Source organism: Zeus faber (assembly GCF_960531495.2).
Source record: "Zeus faber genome assembly, chromosome: 9".
NCBI classification, from domain to species: Eukaryota; Metazoa; Chordata; class Actinopteri; order Zeiformes; family Zeidae; genus Zeus; species Zeus faber.
The window spans coordinates 32,583,555-32,608,554 of NC_137197.1; the positions used below are offsets into that span (position 1 = coordinate 32,583,555).

Consider the following 25,000-nt stretch of genomic DNA (forward strand, 5'->3'; position numbering starts at 1 on the left):
ATATTAGGGTAATTCAAAACATGTTCAAGAAATACATGTTTGTTTGTCCCATTGAACACCCAGTGAGAAGCTGCAGGAGAGCAGCAGAACCTATCATTAAAACCATAAGATAGTTTGAGCAACATAGTTTGATAAGAGCATAGAAAAAAACATTCTAACACAGGTTTGGCGGCAGTGGCGTGAATCCAAAGAAATAGAAATCATTTCTTTGCTTATATGATCCTTAGAAGCAGAACTAACTGTGTTCTGAATAGTGACCATGACATCAGCCCAGATCCCCCATGCATGTCAGCCGGAACCCTGGGATAACAAATCCAGTAGTAATCTCCATGGTGACAGAAGACTATATTGGTTAAAAGAAAATAAGACGGACCACATCCTCTCAACATCTGGAGATTCTGTTTTGAGGGTGAGAGCTGGGAAGGAAAGGGGGGTGGTGGTGGAAATGTCAGGGACTCTCCTGACAGTTTCTTGCCTTGAACCCAATGTAGCTCTGCACTTCTTAAACTAGAGAACAAAAGCACTTTCCGGCGATGAACTTTTACCTGCCCAAAAATGCCCAAAATCCTAGCTCTCCCTTGTGCATTGGATTTGCATTCTATGACAAAAGGCCAATTTATTTTTTCATGAAAACATAATTCAAAAGAAAGACAATAATAGAAATAGTGAGTAGGAAAACACAAATCTATTACAGATAGTGAATGATGCTCCCCACCCCCTCCACCAGGAAATGCAAGAAAACTAGAATTGTTCACTAATTCTCAAAGCCCACTGGCACTTTTGCAGAGCGTAAGGGACGCATGCATTGTTACAACGTCAATAAAAAGAATCAGATCTATACATTGTTTGGACTTCAAGTAATTTTATCAATGGAAAAGATTATGCGCTGAGGGTGCCTTGTTGGAAGTCCACAAGTACAGGGCTTCAGCACACATGACCCCCCCCCCCCCCCCCCCTCCTTTCTGGTTTTCCTTTAATTTGAAAATCTTGTAATCTAAGCCTAGAGCTGACTGAACCAACTCCTAAACCAGCACCGCTGTAGCAGCCAAGACTCCAATCTGTTTTCCATTTAAGTGTCAGAACGGCATCCTTTTTGGTGGTTTACGAAAGCTGTTATTTCAAAATGATTATATGCTAAAAATTGTGTGAGGACCTTCGTAGGTTTATGAACAGGCCCAGTGGAAAGTACTGCGCTGCGCCCGGAAGCCTTCCCCCCACCCCTTGACTTTGAAAGAAGCGTTATTTACCAAACACTTCTGAGGCCGGGCTGTGCCATTCAGCCAGAGGTCAGGGTTTGCTGCTTTTCAACACGGCACATGTTTTCAGCATTAGCGCCGCGAGCTGCCTGGGTGCTCCGCCAAACCGTTCAAAAAAAGAACCATGCCTGTCTTGGTGTCAGTGAGGACACAGGCTAAGCAGAAGCAGCAGCAGCAACAACAGCAGGGATATAGCAGCAGCGGCAGTGTGAGGAGTGAGGGGAAACAGTCAATGGATAATGTTGAAAAGGTGGGATCCATTGGAGCCATACTGAAGCTTCCTCATTTCATTTCCCAAGGAGGAAATATTGAGTTAAATTTTGACTTGTTCTCCAAAGGGAGCAGGGACACTGGGAGTAGAAAGTCAGGAGGATATAATGCAGGTAGAAGTAGTACGGAAATATGAGTGTCGGTTGTGTTTTTCTTTTGTTGTTGACCTTTTCTTACCCCTTTCCTTTGTTTTTTTTTTATTCTTTCAGGTCCCTTGTTTCACCCTTTTACCAAACGAGGACAGGACGTCCCCAGTCCATATGCTTAGCGTTCCCAGGGGTTGGTACATCTGTTTAGTCTCCTACACTTTTAGCTGCTAAAGGGGGTTCAAGCACTGGTCGTCTCCCCCAACACCTCACCACCACACTTGTGTCACTGCACTCCATGAATCACAGTTACTGAGTCCATGTCATTGGCCACTGGCTCGGATCAAGTTCTGTGTATGCCACTGCTTTCTTCACGTTTGGAAGACAAAATGTCACAAAGAGGTTATTTTTGATTCAAATGTCTCGATTCAGGTCACAGCATATGTTGTGACTTGAACATTAATTGTTAGGTCCAGTTCAGGGTCACAGGGACAGAAGGGCCAAACGGTGAGACCACACAGACCTTTTCTCAGCAACTGAGTCAAATTATTTCTGGAAGGGGAACCTTCCAGAAATTATATATTTTGTTTCATTTCTTACAACACATTCATCTCCATGAGTGGAACCACCTCAGATGCCTCCTCTCAAAGAGAAGTTGAAACGCTTCTTCCAGGGACGAAGCTCTTCACCCTATCCAAGCCTGTACTAATTTTTCCGAGCATTACCTAATTTTCCATTGATTAAGTTGTAAACTAGATTGACCAATAAACCTACCATACAAGGGTTGATGCAATGCTTACACAACCACAGAATATGCATCAATCTGCTCATGAAAAACCCTCTTCCCTTCTCATCAATAACAAAAGGTCTCAAGGTATTTACACTTGAGGCAGGTGACCCTATCATCACCACCTGGAGAAAGCAGCCCACCATTGCCATTAACTTTGATGGGCTGACCCTCATTGTTTCACACTAAGCAGTTAACTGCTGTAAAAAGACTCGAACAGTATCATTCAGATAAAATTGACAAAAAATACAGTTATGCTGCCGAGAAAATAAAACATAATGGAGCTTTATAGGGTTTCAGCAATTACAATCTGGTGGCCAAAAGGAAGCTCTGTGTACTCACCCAGAGGAGCCTGTGCTCTTGCAAACCCCTAGGAGGGGCCTCTTGTCTGCAAAGCTGTCCGTCTTCAGATGACCTGAGTGGGAAGAGGAGCAGGAGGAAGGGGCAGATGAGAAACAGAATAATATCAAAACAACAAAAAGGGGCATTATTGGGAAATTTATCTGAGCATCTGAGGCCTCTAGTGTTGCCCACCCACTTCATTGTTAACAGGCTGCCTGACAACCACAACAGGAAGTGTTGATTACATAACAGATACTACAGTTGCCAATGAATTCTAGTGAAATAAAATGATTGATGACCACACACACACACACACACACACACACACACACACACACACACACACACACACACACACACACACACACACACACACACACACACACACACACACACACACACACACACACACACACACACACACACACACCTGAGTGCCAGTTGAAGTTTAGATGATCCCATATTTCCTTTATTATTATTATTGTCTTAAGGGACGGGTGAATAAACAGGAGAATGGAGGGATTGGGGCAGGTCGATTAAAGAAGATGTTAGCCTTTAAGAGCATTGGAATTTGGGGCTTGACGGTAATCAGGGTGAGTTCCTGTGGTGTGGCGTGAGAGCAAACACGCCATTCCCTACCAGCCCTTAACACTCGAGACAGGGTCCTTTCTTCTGCTTTCATAAAACTGTCATCAGACATCATAACCAGTCACGACACTGATCCGTGATATAATATGAATGCTCTGAAAGAGACTTACGGCTTTCATTAAATTGAAGCATTTAGGAAAATAAACCATTTCTTAGAAAGATGGAAGATTTGGTAAATATGGGGACTTTGATTACAAGTGGACTGTGATTTAGGCAAAATTGAGAACTGCAGACTTTACATGACATTGGATGTCTGAATTTTACAGTGGGAAGATGTGGGTACATGTTTATCAAATTATAGTATGGCTTTAAATAATGAACACAACATTCTTTCTATTTAGACTTTATGGAATTTCCACAGCCGTTCAATTAAAAATAAGGAGTTTGGTGTTATTGACTGAAAGTGTAGATCTATTTCACTTAAAATACATTAATCCTGACATTCCATTCATATGAGTGAACCATATGAGTATCGGGATTTCTCCTAAATGCTCGCTTTGTGATGCCCGCATTTTCCAAGACAACGGAAGAGCATAGGTTATAAACTCCAGGAATAATGTGGATAAACGGATTTACTCCGCTTAGAAAACCACCATTTCCTCCGCTTCAAGGAAGGGAAGACCTTGCCTTATTATAATCAACACCTATTTTCGGGTCTTTCCAAATCCGCCCACCCGTGGGGTCCCGTCGGAGACAATTGGGCCTTTGACTCGCTCACCACAGTGCAACACTGTTTTGCGCTCTGGCAGATTGCAATCAGTGTCCTCCCCTCCAGTCATACAATTCATTTTTATTTTCTGCCGAGAGAATTACTCCACTCATGTGTCGGGGGTATCTGCTGCTTCTTATTACTGTAGTTTGCTTTCATCCGTTTCCAGGCCCCCTTCCAATAGCGTCATTGTGCATTGTTGAAATCTGCCAAAAAGGACCGTTGCATGGATGCAGAACAAAAAAAGAATTTTCTCACCAAAACACTGCCACAGGCAAGTGGGTGCTTTTTTTTGCTGCACTTCATGGTACTGATTGATACCTGCAGTGACACCGCACCCCAACTTCATGGCTCAAAAGGAGCTAATTAGTGGAACGAGATATCCAATTGCATCATGGCCTTGAGGATGTGAACACTAGTGCTGAAATTACGTTCGACTGTGTTCAAAATGGGTGATGTGGGAGTGGAGGGAGGGAGAGAGAAAAACAGAGATGGGACAGAATATTGACTTTGATCCACAAGGAAAGTAGGCAACCTTGGTATTTTCAATAGTGTGACCTAAATGTCAGTGTTTCATTATTGCTTTGAAATACTGAAAAACAAGTTCCCCTGGGTTTTTTTCTGTGGAAACTAAAACTAGAGCTATACATAAATTATGCAGCCATTTTCTTTGTAGTTTATTTTATTTCTTTACTTACAAGCACAGTTGAAAATATTCTCTAACATTTATTCTGTTATTCTCTAGTACAGGTACTCCTCACTTAACAACCAAGTTCCATTCCTACAACCAGGTCGTTAAGCGAATTGGACGATAAGCGAGGACCGTGTTAATTCACGGAAAGGGGCCATGGTGATTGTGAACGCTAGTGTAGTAAATACTGACAGACTGCAGGAACGAGACTGAGACTGAGAACGGTGATGTGTGATGAGATGCTTTATGCTGAGATGCCGCGGTATTGTACTCTAACCAATATAGACTGGTCAGAGAGCTGGTCATAAGTCCGAACAGTCGTTAAACAGGAAGGTCGTTAAGTGAGGAGTACTTGAATGGTAAAAAAGACAGGTTATAGTTGTAGATAGACAATGCAGGACAGACAGTGCAACCAACATCTCAATTAACCATTATTGATGGAAGATTGCAAGATTGGGTTGTGGTGTGGGGATGGTGTGGTTTGAGCAGCCATATCTGTCCTGGGTCTAGCTAATTGGGCCCAGGATCAGAGTGGCTGCATACCTGTAGCTCATTGGTTGGTCTAACGAGCAACAGGTAAAACCCCCATCCCCATTCAGACTCAGGAGAGGTGCCTTTGTCATGACACATGTCCATCTGCTCCTGGGCTTATTTCACCTAGCCCACACTCTACAATAAACTGTGTGTCTGAAACCCTGTCGTCTGTGTCTCTGTGCGGGAGGTCCCTGGTAGGCGAAACTGCCACATGTGTATTAACAAGTTTCCAACAACTTGCTCTTCCTTCATCAGGCAATGTGAAGAAGGATCAGATGCATCTGAACATATCCATTTTCTGTCCCCCACACATTTGAGTCTTATGAGATGGGCCATCATAAGCTGAAGCCTGGTGGGAATAGTGTTTGTTGTTACGGGGGTTGGGGGCCGTGTGCATCTAATTCTCCCTGCTCCCCCCTCCTTTGTGAGCTGATTGGAAATGATTCGATAAAAAGCTCAGCTATGTTTTTTTTTGTTTTTTTCTCTTCACTGGACCCTTTGTCTTCCTTGCGTAACCTTTAATAAATGCAATTACCCCTCATAATGCTAGGGGGCCGAGGAGCCGGTTATGATGAGGGGGTGGGCTAGGGGGAGGGGGGCATTAAGGAGTGGAAGAAGACGGGAAAAGGGCATCCTCCAGACAGGGGGCTCAATAAGGAGAATTAGGCAGTGTTTCATGTATGAGATACAATATGCACATTAAGTAATATGTGACCCACCGCAGCAAAACCCACATTGTTGCGCATTTCTAAAATCGCCAGGAGCAGCCAATTAAGTTTACAAAAACCCTTTCTCGAAGGAAAATTTGATGTTTCCAGATTCGTGTTCCTTTGTCTTTTTTTTTTTTTTTTTTTTAATTTCTCAACGTATTTTCAAAACTGAGTTTGATTTATAAATAGTAGAAAAATGTTAAACCATGGAGTTAAATATTCCCGTTAGATTACATGGGGAAACACAGTTCACAGTTGCAATGGACAAGATTCTCAAGTTAACCTGCAAATGCAGCCAGGGGCGAAAAGAAAATGAAAAGAGGCCCCAAACAGGCTCCCAAGGATGTAGCTGGCTAGGGTTGGGGTTAGCCCACATAACTCCAAGAATTTTGTAGATATTTGGCATACGCATATTTATATATAAAATGACAAACCAAGGCTGATATACAGAGACTCATATTATTGAGAGACTCTACATTTTGTTGTGTTGCCCGCACTTTTAAACTCGTAAATAATTCCACTATAATAAAACATGTAGAAGCAGAATCTTAAATTGTCACGCAACACACCACACTACAACACATGCATACACACACACACGCACATGCTTTGGATGGTGGCCGGTGAAATGAGGCGTCTGCATTTGACCCATCCTGGCTTGTCGTTTCTCCGGGGGGGCAGCCAGGAGCAATGTGAAGCATTCGTCAAGGCACCCAGGGACCTGGTACCAAGTGTCCATCGCTGGTCAGACGATGATGTGTGCATGTTTTTTTTTGGTGGGGGTCCTTACTGATGGTAGGTGGAGGAAACCCCATGTGAGCACGGGGAGAACATGCAATCTCCGATGACATCGACTCCGTCGATGATAATGTTCAACATTTCCCCAAAACACAAGAACAATGCAGAGATTGCCCCATTCAGCTGGGTGTCATGTCCCCATTCAGCGGGGTGTCAAGTAGCCATGTGACATGTAGCCATGCGGCTTTGTTGGTCCTCCACTCATTTGCATTCGTGGAGCTGGCTGAATGAAGCCAAGTGTGGAGAAAAACTTTGAAGCTGATTATCTCAGAAACACAGTTTGCCACACCCTTGCCATTAACAAGTCATAGCTTTAAAAATTATTTGCTTGATCTGCACAAGTGACACCTTGTTTTGAAGCTCTGATTCTTCACTTTCAAATGATGCGAACTGTTTGTTTTTTTTCCTCCGGGAATTAAACGCGCAAAAGGGTGTTTTTTCAAGCTTATAACAAAGCAGCTCAGCAAAATGCCCTGGCAAGGTGAGAGCCATCAACAATCACAGATTCTCTTCCGGAGGGTGAAGTGGTGGTAGTGGAGGAGGCTTAAAGATGTATATTTTAGTATATTTCAATTGTTTCCTTTAACTGTTTTGATTTGAAGGATTTCTTTAAAGGTGCAGTGTGTAGAATTTAGTAATTAACACCCCCTCACCCCTCCCTTTTTCAATGACTTAGGAGAAGCGACAATGGCTGTATAGTAATAGCAGGATACATATTTTATTATCCATTTGCCACAGGTAGACCACCCTGTAACGTTACAGAGGTTAGAGGAAGAAGAAGCGCCAGTGTTTGGTTTGTCCATTCTGGGCTACTGTGGAAACATGGTGGTGCAACATGGCAGCCTCCATGGAAGGGGGCCAGCTCCCTATTTAGATATAAAGGGCTCATTCTAAGTAAACGAAAACACGATAATTCTTATTTTCATTGGATTATACACTAATTAAAACATACTTTTGAATATTATATTCAATTTCTGCCAAGTCTGTTCCCTATACTACACACCGCACCTGTAAATGTGGTAAACAAATCAATGTATATTCTTGTTCTTCTTCATTATGGATACAGACCACTGGGCTGGTACCCTCGTGTGATTGTTGATTATTATTGATTTTCATTATTATTATTCTCCTCTGCATTTTTCGAGCTAAAAGTGTCTGCACATGTCGAATCTGCACATTTCACTGCTATTTGCTGATCTGCCAACAAGCTTGTGTTCCAGACACACCCCCTATTCGCATAAGTCCTCTCTTATGTGGGCGTGCTCTTAGCCAGGTGCAACCCTAATCACATGAGCAGCTGTATTCTATCACCTATTTATGGTCCTGCCCTTGAAGCGTTAGCTTCAAGCGTTGGCCCATTTGTAGTCGCTCTGTGTAAAGACGCACGTCTACCTCTGCACGTCAACCGAAGCAAGGACACTGAACAAGGCAAACCTGCCTTCTTTCTCTCACTCCATACAAAATGTGCTGCTACCGCATCCCTACAACTTCAAGGTCACCCAGAAAGCCTCGTTATACCATACGCCGATGCAATCCGGGTAACCTCAGGTCCCTGCAGCAAACATCTTCTGCAAAGACCTCCTTCTCTGTTGGCTTGTGGAATTGTCGATCTGCAGTTAACAAGGCCGACTTCATTTCTGGTCATGCCAACCACCTCTCCTTGGAGCTCCTTGCTCTCACTGAGACATGGATTAAACCGGAAGATAGCGCAACCCCGGCTGCACTCTCCACTAACTACACATTCTCCCACACATCCAGACCATCTGGCCGTGGTGGTGGGACTGGCCTGCTAATTTCCAACACATGGAAATTTAATCCACTGCTGCCTTTAAACAACTTTGCCTCATTTGAATATCACGCCGTCTTGGTGACTGCTCCGGTGAAAGCCTATGTGGTCGTCATCTACCGTCCACCAGGACAACTAGGTGACTTCCTACATGAGCTTGACACCCTGCTGTCATCAATTCCTGAGCATGAGTGTCCCATGCTCGTCCTCGGAGACATGAACATCCACTTGGACAGTGCGAGCTCGGCTGACTTCCTGTCTTTGGTTCGCTCATTCGACCTGAGACAGGTCCGGACTCCACCGACTCACAAGGCTGGCAAAGAGCTTGATCTCATTCTTGCTCGGAGCTGCACCACGGACAACCTAAGGGTCACTCCTCTTCATCTCTCTGACCACTTCTTCATCCACTTCAATGTCCAGCTACCAAAACAACCCCCCCACCTCCCCACCCATGGTTACTATCCGCAGCAATCTCCGCAACTTGTCTCCCACCCACTTCTCCTCTGTGCTCTCCTCTTCTCTTCCACCCCACGGCACTTTCTCCTCTCTGCAGGTTAATGATGCCACTGACTCCCTCTGCTCCACCTTGAGCTCATGTCTGGATAGCCTGTGTCCACTATCCACCAGACCTGCTCGATCAACCCAGTCGCACCCTTGGCTGACTGACACCCTCCGGACAACGCGCACCGACCTCAGAGCAGCCGAGAGGAAATGGCACAAATCCAAAACAATTGAGGATCTTGCAAGCTACCAGACACTGCTGTCCTCCTTCTCTTCCAGCATCACTGCTGCCAAGAAGGCCTTCTTCAACGATAGGATCAACGGTGCCACAGACACACGTAAGTTATTCGCCACCTTCAAGTCTCTGCTTTACCCTCCACCACCTCCCCCAGCTACTAACCTCACTGCTGACTGCCTTGCCTCCTTTTTTACTAACAAAGTGGCAGCCATCAGCAGCCAATTCACTAAACAACTTACTCACAACCTGTCTTCTCCAGCCCTAGGCTCATCGTTCCCTGGTTTCACCCCCCTCGCTGAAAGTGAGGTATCTAAACTACTAACATGTAGCCGTCCTACTACCTGTCCGCTAGATCCGATCCCATCTAACCTCCTTCAAGCCATATCACCGACTATCACCCCGGCAATCACACATATGATTAATTCTTCCCTAACTTCCGGCACTTTCCCTTCCGCTTTCAAAGCGGCTCGGGTCGCACCACTGCTCAAAAAACCCTCACTCGATCCCAATCAAGTAGAAAACTATCGGCCGGTCTCTCTCCTCCCATTCCTTTCCAAAACCTTAGAGAGGGCGGTCTCTAGACAGGTTACAGAGTACCTGTCAAGAAACAACCTTCTTGATACGCTTCAAAAGTGGTCACTCCACCGAAACAGCCCTGTTGTCTGTGACAGAGGCCTTAAAAACTGCTAGAGCTGCTGCCAAATCCTCGGTTCTCATTCTGCTAGACTTATCAGCTGCTTTTGACACTGTCAATCATAGCATACTCCTGTCCATACTCTCAAGTGTGGGCATAACAGGCAGTGCACTTTCCTGGTTCGAATCTTACCTCACTGGGCGCTCGTTCAGTGTGACATGGCGAGGCCAGCTGTCTGTGCCTCACAACCTCACCACAGGGGTGCCCCAAGGCCCGGTGCTTGGACCCTTCCTCTTTGCCATATACACCACCTCACTGGGCCCGATCATCCGCTCACATGGCTTTTCATATCACTGCTATGCGGATGATACTCAACTCTATCTCTCCTTCCCGCCCGACGACCCTACTGTCTCGACGCGGATCTCGGATTGTCTCGCTGACATATCCACATGGATGAAGAATTATCATCTTCAACTAAATCTGGCGAAAACGGAACTGCTGGTCTTCCCGGCCAAACAAGGTATTTATCACAACATTGATATTAAAATCGACTCTCTACCTCTTGTTCCTACCAAGGCTGCAAGGAATCTTGGTGTCATTAATGATGACCAACTGACATTCTCGGACCATGTTGCCGCCGTCTCCCGGTCCTGCCGCTTCACACTACTCAACATCCGAAAAGTCATGCCGTACCTGACCCAATATGCCACTCAACTGCTGGTACAAACCTTGGTGATGTACGTCTCGACTACTGCAACGCCCTCTTAACAGGCTTGCCGGCCTGTGCGGTGAAGCCACTACAGATGATACATAATGCGGCGGCGCGACTGGTGTTCAACCAGCCAAAGAGGGCACGTCACTCCGCTGCTCATCGAGCTCCACTGGTTACCTGTAGCCGCCCGCATCAAGTTCAAGTCTCTTGTGCTGGCCTACAGAGTGATTGCTGGGAATGCTCCCGCCTACTTAAATGCTCTTGTAAGAGCACATGTTGCCCCCCGGATGCTGCACTCGTCAAATGAGCGTCGCCTGGCTCTGCCGGCCATACAGCCACGGCAATCCAGGCTATTCTCATTTGTAGTTCCACGTTGGTGGAACGAGCTGCCAAAAATGACCAGAGCGGGGACCTCCCTCTCTGTCTTTAAGAAGCACCTGAAGACCCAGCTCTTCAGTGAGTACCTCCTGTCCTAATCTACAATTACTTAGCACCACCTTGCAGTATTTATTGTTACACTAATGTTGTTGTTACACTAATCTCTGTCGCAATGTAGCTTGAATGTTATTCTCCCTTGTAAGTCGCTTTGGATAAAAGCGTCTGCTAAATGACTAAATGTAAATGTAAATGTCTGGACCACAACAACCACTGGATCCACGGACACGTTTGAGGTCTCGTTAGAATCAGGATGTCTCAGACATCTCATGGTTCAAGTTTCATCCATATAAATTTCCATTTGGAGAAAAACTGATTAGATTTTACTGGAAGTAGCAGAACATTTGTGCATCACCGATACACCATGGTTCTAGTAGTGAAGCGAGATGAGTTTGTTGAGTAGGACGCTTTGTGACACAATAATCCAATTCGTTATATATGTGAAGGTTGTGACCCCAGACGCTCATTTGCATCGTGCAAGGTGCGTGGTGTAGACTCCATCACTCTGTAGTGGTTACAAACTGAGCGTGTGTGCCTGTGTATCGTCTTAAGAATCGAAACACAGTCCAAACTAGTCCAACAACAACTATCCAGTCCAAATAAATATTCAGCTATGATGTCATCATATTAATTTCTATAAATGTACAGATTCCAATTGAGAAGTTGGACCGTGTCCATTGGGTGGCGTGGAATCGGTCACTGTAGTTTTTAGAAGGTACCAAACTATCGATTAGCATGTATATTTATATAGCTTCTTACCTGGTAGATGTCAGTAGATCTGTTCAGTTGATATTTTAAATGTCTGACTCAGTGATGCTTTCAAGATCCAGTGAAAAATCGGAAAAATAAAAGCCGTGCAATGGTAATTACGCACAGAAATACCACAACATTTTCGTATTTCATGGAAACGTAACTTAGTCTGTGTTTCAGAGAACCCGGGAAACTGTAAAATGCACCCATCATGACTAAACTGGACCCCATGTATTGCTGCCTGCAGCTATATATATATATATATATATATATATATATATATATATATATTTTTTTTTTTTTTTTTTTTTTTTTTCCCCTTCTTCATCACACTAGTGTAAAAACAGGGCAAAAGCATTTCCGAGTACATCAATCCATCTCACCCATCTCCATAATTTTTGCAGATTTCGAGAATGAATATAACTGGGAAAACTGGGGAGCATGTGCTGAGACATGAAAACAGCTTAGCTATTCCCTACTTTTTGAAATGACAGCATCTTGGAATGACCATCTTGTTGTCTGTGTGTGTGTGTGTGTGTGTGTGTGTGTGTGTGTGTGTGTGTGTGTGTGTGTGGGGGGGGGGGGGGGGGGGTCTGCGGCACAGTCACACACCATGTGCATCACAAAACCGGTCCTTTGACGTGACCTCATAACATCTTACGCACACAGTTTGCTCATCAAAAAGATTTTAGCCATCAAGATGCTGGAAATTCAGCAGGAACAAGCAGTTTGTACACAATATGAGATTGGGGTTATGAGATGGAAGAGGAGATACTCACTAATATGAGGTGCTGGAAGGATGTGTGCTGCTCGCACTGGACCATGGCGCACGGAGAACAGTTCCTGGGCTTCCCCAGCCATCTTGGATGAGACAAAGGAAATTTAAATTCATGTAAAAGAGTAAAGTGCACGTACTGGAATATAAAGAGGCCCAAGGGAGTTTATGAAAAAAAGAAACACGCGAGGGGAGATTGACGTCCCCTCGTCTCTGCCAAAAGATCCAGAGAGGGATCACATGAACCAGTTGAAAATAGGTAGTTTAAAAGGGTGTGCGCTCACACATAAACACAACATACTGTACAATGCAGATTGTAGGCAGCTCTTCAGGCCAGAAACAGACTCAAGAGTCATACCACATCCATTTACTGTAGCTGGATGGCAAGCAAAATTAAGTGTGAAACAGCCACAGAGGAACTGTTCCCGAGGAGGTGTAGGCAGAAGGATAAAACTAAAGAATGGAAAATAAAAAGGGGTTTTGTATTCAAATTAAAAAAAAACCAATTACATCACATTGTATGATGGATTACGGTCTAATAGTAGCTATAGCGGTGAGCAGTGACCCAATATTAGGTGTAGTGCGGAAATTGATGTCCCGGACCCGCAAATCTGTCCCGAAATGCACAGACAGAACTGCCAAAATACATCCCACAAGCTTTGGAGGCTAAACGTCACTGTAGCAAAGTCAAGACAAAGGGGGGGGCGGGGGGGAGGGGGGGGACAAAGCATGATTTGTTCACACTGTAAGAAAAAATAATCTATTCCAACTGTGTGGAACAGGCCTTTCATGGAGTAATATGGGGGCAGACAGGGAGGAAAGGCTGGCTTGCTGGCTGGCTGGTTGGCTATTCGGCTGGGTACAAGGGAGGGTTGGTGGGGTTGAGCTGCCAGCCAAACCGCAAAGTTAAAAGCTACCAAGCACAGAATAAAGGTCCCTGCGGCATTGCAATGCAAACGAGCGGCCCACTCCCACTGCCCGGCCAAGACAGGGGTTAGGGATGGGTCAAGGGATTGGACAAGGCGGGTGACGAGATGTATTTTTTTTTTTAAGAACAGGGGTCCCTTTTGATTGTTGTGAACTTTCTCACATTCGGCCGGAGACAGAGAACACGCAAAATAGGTTGCCAAGTCAACGACGGGTTGCCGTATGTACAGTATTTTGGCTTCTGCAGCTTGTCTACCAGCATTGCCATTTTGTCAGAACCAATGCCTTGGCTCATTTGCTGGACTTGCTCTGGCGCAGAGGTTACCATATTACAGAAGAGTTTAAAGGTCAATACATATCCTGTCTTTATTGCATGGGGGCGGGGGGGGGGGGATAAATATATATATATATATATATATATATATATATATATATATATATATATATATATATATATATATATATATATATATGACTACAAAGCCTTTTAATGGTTTTGTGTCTGCCAGTCAGTGCAACTGCTTGCCCCAGTTAAAGCCTTGCAAAGAGGAGATGCCCGGATGTTAAGTCAGCCGCCTGGGTCTCTCTGACAGCGCTTGGAGTGTGTAATGGCACATTGTTTTAAGCGCCGAATGCCCCACTTTTGTTATACTTGCTTTTGCGTTAAATTACAGTGAAATGTGCATTATCACATTACCCGCACTCTAATCTTTGTGTTTTAAGTCTTTAAACCCATCTGAGGGGATGATCGCTCTTTTGCACAATTAGTAGCATTTTCAAAGTGGCGGATTTGGGGCTATGTTTTTATTAAAAGTGCTCGGGGGCATGGTGGCGGTAGATTAACGTCGGACACAGAAGCAGGTTAAGAGAGCGGTGATACTTTCAGCACGACGAGGCTGGCGAGGGAGAGTGGGCGTGATTCCTATAAGGGCAATGGAAGCTGGTGGGGAATTTGCTGGATTGAAATGCGATGGCTTGAGTAATGCATCAGGTTACTGTGCAATACCCAGCCTCTCATCCTGTCCTTACACGGCTCAGTGTGACATCGACAGCCATGTTCCCACCAATACATTAGTGTTCCTACATAATGCAATATGTCAAATTGATTCAAATTGTCCCTCTTTATATAGTTGCTCATTTCATTATTGGGCAAGATGTTTTTTTTTGATGTTGTTGAATCATAGTGTCTGCTTTTGTGTTTTAATCTTGGTTGAAATGTAATGCCCTAAGCTCCAAACTGATGGTATCCCCGTCATATTCACAAGTGAGTACAAGCAGTCACACGGGACACGCTGTTGGACATATTGGGGGCGGGATAACACGGGTCAACTGTTGAACAAACAGCAGAAAGCACTCTGGGGAACCAAAAATAACAGGTGCTTGCGCAAATGCAATTGACATTATCTGCCACAGTGCCACAAAATCGGACGACAAAACATGGGCTTCAAACGACCAGCGTTGTAAGACCCCTTTGCTACAAAGACTAAAGCCTTGTGGAGGAGAAGTCACATGGTGTAGTTTTGATGGCTTCCTTTAGCAGTGGCTAATTGTTGCTAATTGTCATTAGATTGTCTTTTCATTATTTTTTTTTTATTATAGCTTAAATAACCACGACATTAATTTGCCACTGGCATAAAAGAGGTGGAGCTGTTGATTATTGAGCCGCAATGTCCAATTCCAAGGTGGATTGCGCAGCCATTGTGTTATTTAACAAGCTTTCAATTACCAGAGAGCGCCTCTAATCCCTCCTGAAAATATAGAATTGATCATTGTGATTAGCGCTTGTAAAACAAGATTCAATTTTTTGGATTGTTAAGCAATAATGGTCATCTATGCTCCATGCTTAATGCACATTTTATATTAAGATTATATGCAGAATGAATGTAGCTTTTTATGAACTTTTTAATGCTTTCTTCCCACTGCAGCCATCACCTCCCTTGAAAGCCTCCCATTTCCAGCAAACGCATCCGGAAAAAAAACAAATAAAAACAATTAGCCTGTGTCTATTATCGGACAGTGTTCCGAGACACTGATAATTACAGTACCCACACACGGTAGACATTGAAATGCTTCAAGATGGATCGACAGATAGATAGACAGACAGCCAGATTAATAACTGCTATTAAGTGGGAAAATTTCTTACGAGTGCTCAGAGCTTTTGTATTTTAACAAGAAATGTTTTACTAGATGTCTAGTGTGGATAAATCACAGTTAATCCACAGACTATTTAGTGATGACTAATGAGGAAAAACTGTGAGCAAGAGATGCATTCTAGTCGTTGCCACATTACACCAAGTGGTCAGCTTCTGTGTGTGTGCGGGTGAATCACGGGATTGTCTTTTTTTCCCCCCCTTTCTTTTTTTTACCCCAGTGGCCTGTGGATGTTTATAAAGCCACTGATTAAGGACTTCGGTCTGTTTAGAACTCGCAGGATGTATGTGAAGTTTGCATGTTTCGGTGACAGGCCCTACGTGAAAGTCGATACGCTATGAGCGAGGCCTTCGAAGCCTCGGTGGGTTATTCATCAAGTCGCCGAGCTGACAAAATCCTCTAATGATTTTCCAGGACGGAGTGCAAAAGAAAAAAAAGTTCCAGGAAAGGACTTTCCACCCGGTCGTGAAACATCTTTCAATGTCATGGTTTCAATGTGCGCTGCTTAAAAAATTATAAACACAGAGAGGAACGGAATGCACAGAATAATTGAACAAGCTCATGTTCAATTTGACATTTATTATTCACGTTCGATTCAATCTAGAAAATAAAAATGAAAATAAAAATCTTTCTGCCAAAGGATGTGACCCGTGGACCTGAGTGACAGAGGTCATGTTTGTGCAAAAATCTGCTCCTCCGTAATAACGCAGCATATGAAAAAGGCCTCCATCTTGTGGCTAAATATGACTCTTCCGTAACAGGAGTAGGACGGTAGTGGGACTGAAATAGTGGCTTTAGGCCGGCATTTATGTGGGGATGAATATATTACAGCTGTGTGGTTGCGTGTGATCTACTCCGACTAGTTCATTGGCCTTATATGAGTGTCTGTTTGCGTGTCCACCTTCTTTGGAACCCTAGTCTTTCTAGTTGGAGTATTTTTTAACAAATATTTGAAAAGATTACGGGAACTAATTGATTAGTTCAAGTATATTCAAGTACAGAAGCCTTGATTCAACCAATCACAACAGAATAGTTAAACCAACTCACTGCTGCGCGTTAAGGCAGTATAGACACACCTCTACTTACACTTGTAGACACCGACACCTAGTGGAGGAAAGGATGTAATGCACGTTATTATTTTTTTTTATCCCTAGCTCATATTTTCATATGTAATTCAGTGATTTTTTCAAATTGCATAAGTAATTCCTCGTAGTGGACAAAAAAACAAAACAAAGAAACTTCATGAGACCTCTGTGCATGATTGCAGAAGTTGGAATCAGCTTATTTTCAGTAAAATATTTTATTTAAAGGGGCAATGCACAACTTCTCAACTTCCCCCCCTAGTCCAAGTGATCTTATTGTTTGCGCAGCTGTCGCAAAGACAACTGGATCGCTTTATGTTTTCCTCAGTGGCAAGTTAAGTTTAAGAATCGTGTAGGTGTCAACCCTCCCATTATTCTCTGGATTTTCCTGGATTTTTCCTTTCTTTCCCGGTGTCCTCTCGTTAATTTGCTTAAAAAGCTGATGACTTAAAATATTAAATATTTTAATTGTTCATCAGTTTCGCTTTCCATCAAGTCAAGTAAGGCAGACCACCCTACTCATATTTGCATGTGCTGAACACTGCATTCTCTTTATAATGAAACTGACTACTCACACACAGAAGAAAGTTTAACATTATCCTTGATATGTCGGAAAAAAAAAATTCAACAACGTTAATACTGATCCATACATATCTGGGTGAAACGCTGCAGGCCTACCTGCTAGATATGTCATGGAATTGTACACAATAATGAACATACAACAACAACAAAGCATTAAAACAGCTTTCGAGGGAAATAACTCACTGATATGCTCCAGATCTGCATTCCATCGGTGTAGCCAATCATGAGACAGAGGGGAGGCTCGGTCGTACCACTGTGCATCTCCATGAACTCTGGGTTACGGGCCACGTCTGTCCAAACAGGGGCAGAAAAAGAGAAAATACCGTCACTGGCCTATGTCGACATATCCCGCTCAAGGTCGTTTGTGAACACGGTGTCAAAATGTAGTTCAATGATGATACTATGTTATATCACTTCATGAACTTTTTATTTTATTTTTTAATTAGGTTTACCTATGTCGTCCCGATAAGGGATCAGGAAATTGGAAAGAAATGGATGACTATTCAAAAATAAATTTGTTTTAGTTTTATGAAGCCCTTGACATTTTCATTTTAATACAATTTCACTCAGATGTGACACTATATTCTGAATCACGGTAGAGAAGAACACACAGAAATAGTTGGAGAAAGAACAGAGAAATTTGGAACACCTCACTACTCTTGTCTATTTGTAAACTGTTGATATTTAGGCAATAAATTACCTGCTCTTTCATGTATAAACTGATTAAAGAAAAAAGGAGAGAAATACAGTGGGGCAAAAAAGTATTTAGTCAGCCACCAATTGTGCAAGTTCTCCCACTTAAAAAGATGAGAGAGGCCTGTAATTTTCATCATAGGTACATGTCGACTATGAGAGACAGAATGGGGGGAAAGAATCCAGGAAATCACATTGTAGGATTTTTAATGAATAAATTGGTAAATTCCTCGGTAAAATAAGTATTTGGTCACCTACAAACTAGCAAGATTTCTGGCTTTCACAGACCTGTAACTTTTTCTTTAAGAGGCTCCTCTGTCCTCCACTCGTTACCTGTATTAATGGCACCTGTTTGAACTCGTTATCAGTATAAAAGACACCTGTCCACAACCTCAAACAGTCACACTCCAAACTCCACTATGGCCAAGACCAAAGAGCTGTCAAAGGACACCAGAAACTAAATTGTAGACCTGCACCAGGCTGGGGAGACAAAGGGGGGCTAACAAAGGCTACCATCAGTAACACACTACGCCGCCAGGGACTCAAATCCTGCAGTGCCAGACGTGTCCCCCTGCTTAAGCCAGTACATGTCCAGGCCCGTCTGAAGTTTGCTAGAGAGCATTTGGATGATCCAGAAGAGGATTGGGAGAATGTCATATGGTCAGATGAAACCAAAATAGAACTTTTGGGTAAAAACTCAACTTGTCGTGCTTGGAGGAGAAAGAAAGCTGAGTTGCATCCAAAGAACACCATACCTACTGTGAAGCGTGGGGGTGGAAACATCATGCTTTGGAGCTGTTTTTCTGAAAAGGGACCAGGACGACTGATCCGTGTAAAGGAAAGAATGAATGGGGCCATGTATCGTGAGATTTTGAGTGAAAACCTCCTTCCATCAGCAAGGGCATTGAAGATGAAACGTGGCTGGGTCTTTCAGCATGACAATGATCCCAAACACACCGCCCGGGCAACAAAGGAGTGGCTTCGTAAGAAGCATTTCAAGGTCCTGGAGTGGCCTAGCCAGTCTCCAGATCTCAACCCCATAGAAAACCTTTGGAGGGAGTTGAAAGTCTGTGTTGCCCAGCGACAGCCCCAAAACATCACTGCTCTAGAGGAGAGAGGAGGAGATGAACTTTTGTTATTGACCAAATACTTATTTTCCACCATAATTTGCAAATAAATTCTTTAAAAATCAGACAATGTGATTTTCTGGATTTTTTTTTCTCATTTTGTCTCTCATAGTTGAGGTATACCTATGATGAAAATAACAGGCCTCTCTCATCTTTTTAAGTGGGAGAACTTGCACAATTGGTGGCTGACTAAATACTTTTTTGCCCCACTGTATGCTCCTTCAGTGTTTCAATCACTTCATCTGTGACTCAAAATCAAACTAACCGTTTGACAGTGTAACTCAAGTCTGTTTTGTGTAACTCTAGTGAATAGTAGGGAATGAGCTACAATTCAAACACTTGCTCCCGAGTCAACTTTACCCCTATGCAGCCTCACTGTTTGATGCCTAAAGCTATACAGACTCCCATCTGTATAATCCTTGTATCATCCAAAATGATGATCATCGACTTTACCATTGACGTCAGCTTTCTCAAATCGCACCCAAACAATTTTCTCCTTTTCGTCAGTGGGAGCCGCCCCGGTATATGCCTTGATAAAAAAACAAAACAGGACAGAATACAGAATGTGTCATGAGAACAACAGACATCCCACCTCAGTACCACCACCTCCTGTCCAGTTGGAAATACTAGGCGAGTTGACATAAAACGGAGATCAGTTACCTGAGGGACCACATCTTGCAAGAATGTGACGACACTTTCCATGTAAGACTGCTCCCTGAAATGGCAAAAGGTAGCGCATTAGTCATTACAAGTGATTGTGAATATGGCAACAGAAATACAAGTTCTATTGTCACAATGTAGCTATAGGTTGAGGGGAGATGGTTGTTGTTGACTCAAGACACTGAATTGGTAAAACACACAATGACAGTGCAGAACTGTATATGTGATCCACCGTGTACTTCGGGGACATTTGGCAGCTTTCAAGGTTTTTTCTTTTTTTGCATCATTGTGAAAGTGGACAGACAAGGTGTCACTTGTGCAAATCAAGCAAATATTTTTAAAGCTATGACTTGTTAATGACAAGGGTGTGGCAAACCGTGTTCCTGAGATAATCACCTCCAAAGTTTTACCCACACCAGGTTCATTCAGCCAGCTCCCAGAATGCAAATGGGGTTGGCAAACAAACAAAGCCTCATGGCTAATTAACATACTGCTGAATGGGCCAATCGCAAACAGCTCAACAACAAACAACTAATTTTGTTTTTCAAGAAAGCTTTTATTTAACAGTAAGACTATACATATTTTATAAAAGTGGAATTATTTTGGAGTTCAAAAGTACGGACAACACAACAAAATGTAGAGTCTATCAATATTATGAGTCACCAAGCTCAACGGACTTCATCATGTCATCGACTTCTTCCGTAACAACAACGGACGTATCATCGATCTCCTCCGGTCGTTCTTGAAAATATTCTGTTTCATCATCACATTAAGTTCGAAATCCGCTGTTTGAAATGTTCTCCAAGTCCGGAGTAATATCAGATTCAGCAGCGCTGTCGTTCTCCGCGTCGCTGTCGGAGAACTGACTATCATCGCAGAAAAAGTCCAGTACACGCTGCTAACACTGACTTGGATCTATCGCACTGGTCAGATTAAGGTCCGAAATATGATTCAGAGCTTCTGCCACCCGCTTTGCATAATCCACAACGATACGAGAAAAAAGTTTTCACAGACAAGTGAGACCAAAACACCCAAGTGCTGCGCTTTAACCATCTGTTTACGGAAGTGACGTAGGTGGGTGACGTGAGGGGTTATTCTTCTTCGCCATTTCACAACAATGGCTCCGTATGTGTAAAAGGAGTGTGATTTAAAGGTTGAATTATATATACGGATGAATTACCTTTACCTGGGCGGTCGCTTTAAAGGAAACAATCGATCGGCGTTATTCAGCGCTGTTCTGCGTCTCAGTAAGTCAACTGCATTTCCCCATGTAATCTAACGGGAATATTTAACTCCACAGTTTAACATTTTTCTACTATTTATAAATCAAACTTGGTTTTGAAAATACATTGAGTGATAAAAAAACACAAAGGAACACAAATCTGGAAAAATCAAATTTTCCTCCAAGAAAGGTTTTTTCAACTTATTTGGCTGCTCTTGGCGATTTTAGAAATGCACGAGATGGCGGCTTTTGCTGTGGTGGGACACATATAATAAACGCGCAGGCGATCGTGCGAAATTCCAATCAGCGCTCGTTGGGGGGCAGCGATTGCTGATTTACAGTTATTTCGGGGGGCATAGAATGTGATGTAATGGGGCAAATGCGATCTCCCCAGAAGTGCAGGATTTATTATTTACAGGTAAAGTATTTACACAAAAACCATCTAGTTTTTACTAGTCCCACAGCAACAGAGAGCAATGGAGAGACGTGTGTGGCATGGGACAGTGGGGTCACAGGGTTTTTTTTGGAACGGGACAGAACGGGGCAAGTCCCTTAACTCAGTTGTGTTTAAAAATTGTGTTTCATACAAGTAGGAAACAAACCAAAATAAATAGATCTAAAATAAAAACACAGGAAACCAGCACGGGAATCGGAAACAGGCACACAGTGCACCCGCACACCGCTGTCTAGAGGAGAAAATAAATAATAATTTCAATTCTCCAATGCCTCTTTCCCACTGCAGACGTTTGTGCGTAAATAGACAGGAGGGTCTCACGAAACCCCCTGGGGCAATGAAAGTGATGAAAGATCCCATGAATCAGAATGAAAGATCCCTCCCACCTCGGCCAGTGTGTGTGGGAGGGCTCGGGCGCACCACTGCCTCTGCCCAGTCCGTCGGGCGTATATTTACATTTATTTATTGCCTCGTTTATTTATTTCAGGATCTATTTCATAGACATTATTATTTTTATTTGCGTGCTACGTCCACATACATCCTCTTTGTGCGTGCAAGTGAATGAGCACTGCTGCTCCATCTGTCGCTCTCCGGCACAGGGAGTGCAAACCGGGACCACACCGTATGGTTTTCTGCAGGGCTGTCCATCACCCCATCTATTCCGGCATTATCATGCCATGTGTGAAAAGGCGCAAGGTAGAAATGTTCCAGAATGTAGCTGCATGTGTGAATAGTGAGTGGCCTGGAATCATTTTACGCTAAATTAAGCAAAGCTAAAGTGCATTCAATCCTGTACTACCCATCTTGAATTGTCCAGACGTGTTGCCATAATAATATAAGTAAAATAACAAAAAGCACAGAAAAAAACACTATAATATAATTAAAACAATCAAGTGGCCATATAGTAGGCATTGTGTACCTTAGCAGTTAAATTAATTATTTAACATTCTCTGTGAATGTGTATCAATTAATTTCGGGATAGAGCTTTTTATGGTTTTACCCAATTTTGATTTAATTTATCGTGAAATCAGATAGTTATCATAATATAGTTACACATAATTTTGTAGTGTAAATTCCTAATTACTAAAATTTCACAGAAAGCTTTCATCTGATATCATTAAACATCCATAATAGGGATAGATTTCACTATAAAGTACTTCATCTAAACTAAATTATTCTCTGTAATTGAAACTATAGCACCTTGTACACACTTCTGTCAATGTTATGTATCTAAAATCTCAACTCAGTACAACATTTTGTGCACATGCACAATTTATTTTTTATCCTTTACTATCCCACTATCCTTACCATACAGTTAAATTGAATGAACCCCGTTTGGAAACATATTGTGATATACAGTATATGAATTCCCTATATCAAATTCCCTAAGCATTTTTAATATCGCCCAGCATAACTGTCTAAATGAACATAACAATTTATGGTAAATTTTTGACAAAATATTGACTTTGTGAGTTTTGTAATCTTGTAATCGCTTTTTTGCTTATCTTTTTTTGTGCACTTTTCACTTGTAGGTCTTAAATAGAACAAAACAAAAGCAAAGTTATGAATGATTTACCCAATTAAAAGTGATATAATTCTAACTTAAAACATTCTAAGAGTTTTTTGATAGAAATGTACAAATATCCCAATGTTGTCCTTACGTGGCAGCTTGGGGGCGCACCACAACCCCCCCAGCACAGCGACTCTGTCTGCGTGGAGAGTCAGTTGCCATTTTGGCTCCTGGTCTTTATTTATACCTAGAAAGAAATAAGGACATGATATGTTTTCAATTCAAATGCATTTTGTCATAGGATAACACAACACAAAAGAGCAAGTATGCCAATTGCAAAAGCATTACAATGTAGCATCATCAAGCCACACTACAGTATAATGTCTATAGTATACATTTTGGTAAAAATTGTGCCCTATAAGAATTATGATACATTACATTATGATAATCTCTCAATCAAAATAACTGATTAACCTATGTTAAGATAATGTCAAAGGTGGTGTACATCACAGAACATCATGAACTGCCGTGTAAATTCCATGTAAAAGGATTAAATATTTTACCACAGAACAACATTTTTTAGACAGTGTTATTATCAGCTGCTTAACAATTAACATATTATTAGTTAGCCACCCAAGTACAGTACCGTGATTCAATGTAACCTACACATTTTTAAATGACTCCAAAAGAAGCTGGATTTGTGCCTCACAAACTACAAATAAACTATAACTCCCCAATAACAGGAAACATTTAACTGCAGACATTACACAAAAATTCATCACTTTTCTCTCCAGCTTTGTAAAGACTAAAAATGGATAGACTCAAGGGGAGAATCTTCCTTACGAACGTATAGCCTTACAAACTATATTAATGTTGAAATTCTGAACAAAAACGACAACGTAATTCATCTGAACAGACAATTCCAGTTATTACACTATGTGGTCAACAAACAGCATGGGGTTTTGTAAATAGCGCCTACATTTTGGAGAAAAACGAATAAAACGTGGATGTATGGAACGCTATACTTATGTGCCTGTCTAATTGAATCTCTCTCACACACACACACACACACACACACACACTATAGAATAATTCATGGCAACATTCATGAAAACAAATTATAGCTTTTATGAAAGTTGGAAAGTTACGACAGCCAAATTATGTCAGCATAAATATACAGTCATAAATATTCTGTGTTTTAATATGAGTTTTATTCTATTAATAAATGCTATGGCTGCCCCTACTGCCAATCTGGCTGGCTTGGCTATACGTTAGCAGCCTGGTAGAATAACCAATTACTCTACCTAGTCGTGCATGTAGTCCCAATCTAAATGGAGAGTATTTCTGGCAACGACCAACAAAACATAACGGCAACCCGCTGGCTAATTTTCATTCGTAACGTTATCGAGTTTGGAGAACCTGCGTTAGCTAGGTTGGACAGCTAGCAGCATTCAACTGACCTAACTCTTTGTTAGTAATGTTGAATAGTTTCAGAAAAGATGGCACATTTTACACCATTCTTCAAAACGTACTGTCACGGTGGCTGAGACACGAACCCAATTTACTGTACAACGGTTGTCGCAGAGCTGCTGCGCTTGTTTTGTAGATTAGCGTGAACTCTTCGGTACAAACGTCTTGTGTTGACGTCACACAAGACGGAAGGGGTTTGTTAAACTGAAAGCCAATCAGAACGCGCGTATATTTCTCCGCGTCCAATCGGCGCTGAGGAAAGGCGGGTCTTTGTAAGGGTTGAACCTATCAACCAGTCCAGTATCTATCTAAAGGCTGATCGAAAATATATTCTTCAAAAAATAGTCTACAATATATATAAGAAATTAATATACATATATTGCGGTATCTTTACGGCGACAATAAGAGTCTTAAAAAGGAATACGCTGCCTTTTGTTTACACTGTAATCTCGCGATAACG

General features: G+C 42.5%; 1 protein-coding gene across 8 annotated transcripts in view; it reads right to left on the reverse strand.

Moving 5' to 3' along the window:
* The window catches only part of bcas3 (BCAS3 microtubule associated cell migration factor), a 320,419-nt gene extending 295,703 nt beyond the window's left edge, over nucleotides 1-24,716 (reverse strand). For 7 of the 8 annotated variants that reach the window (XR_013844306.1, XR_013844307.1, XR_013844308.1 and 4 more), the window contains exons 1-7: nucleotides 24,627-24,716; nucleotides 23,222-23,317; nucleotides 19,885-19,939; nucleotides 19,678-19,753; nucleotides 17,588-17,694; nucleotides 12,667-12,748; nucleotides 2,742-2,814 (exon numbers count right to left, since the gene is read on the reverse strand). Coding sequence is in view for 5 of the 8 variants with exons in the window: in XM_080006287.1 (XP_079862413.1) it covers nucleotides 2,742-2,814; nucleotides 12,667-12,748; nucleotides 17,588-17,694; nucleotides 19,678-19,753; nucleotides 19,885-19,939; nucleotides 23,222-23,292 (464 nt within the window). In the remaining 3 variants the exon portion in view is untranslated. Of the gene's footprint in view, nucleotides 1-2,741; nucleotides 2,815-12,666; nucleotides 12,749-17,587; nucleotides 17,695-19,677; nucleotides 19,754-19,884; nucleotides 19,940-23,221; nucleotides 23,318-24,602 lie in introns of all 8 variants that reach the window. The other variant, XM_080006288.1, reaches the window with a different exon arrangement.
* Between the last annotated feature and the right edge of the window lie 284 nt (nucleotides 24,717-25,000).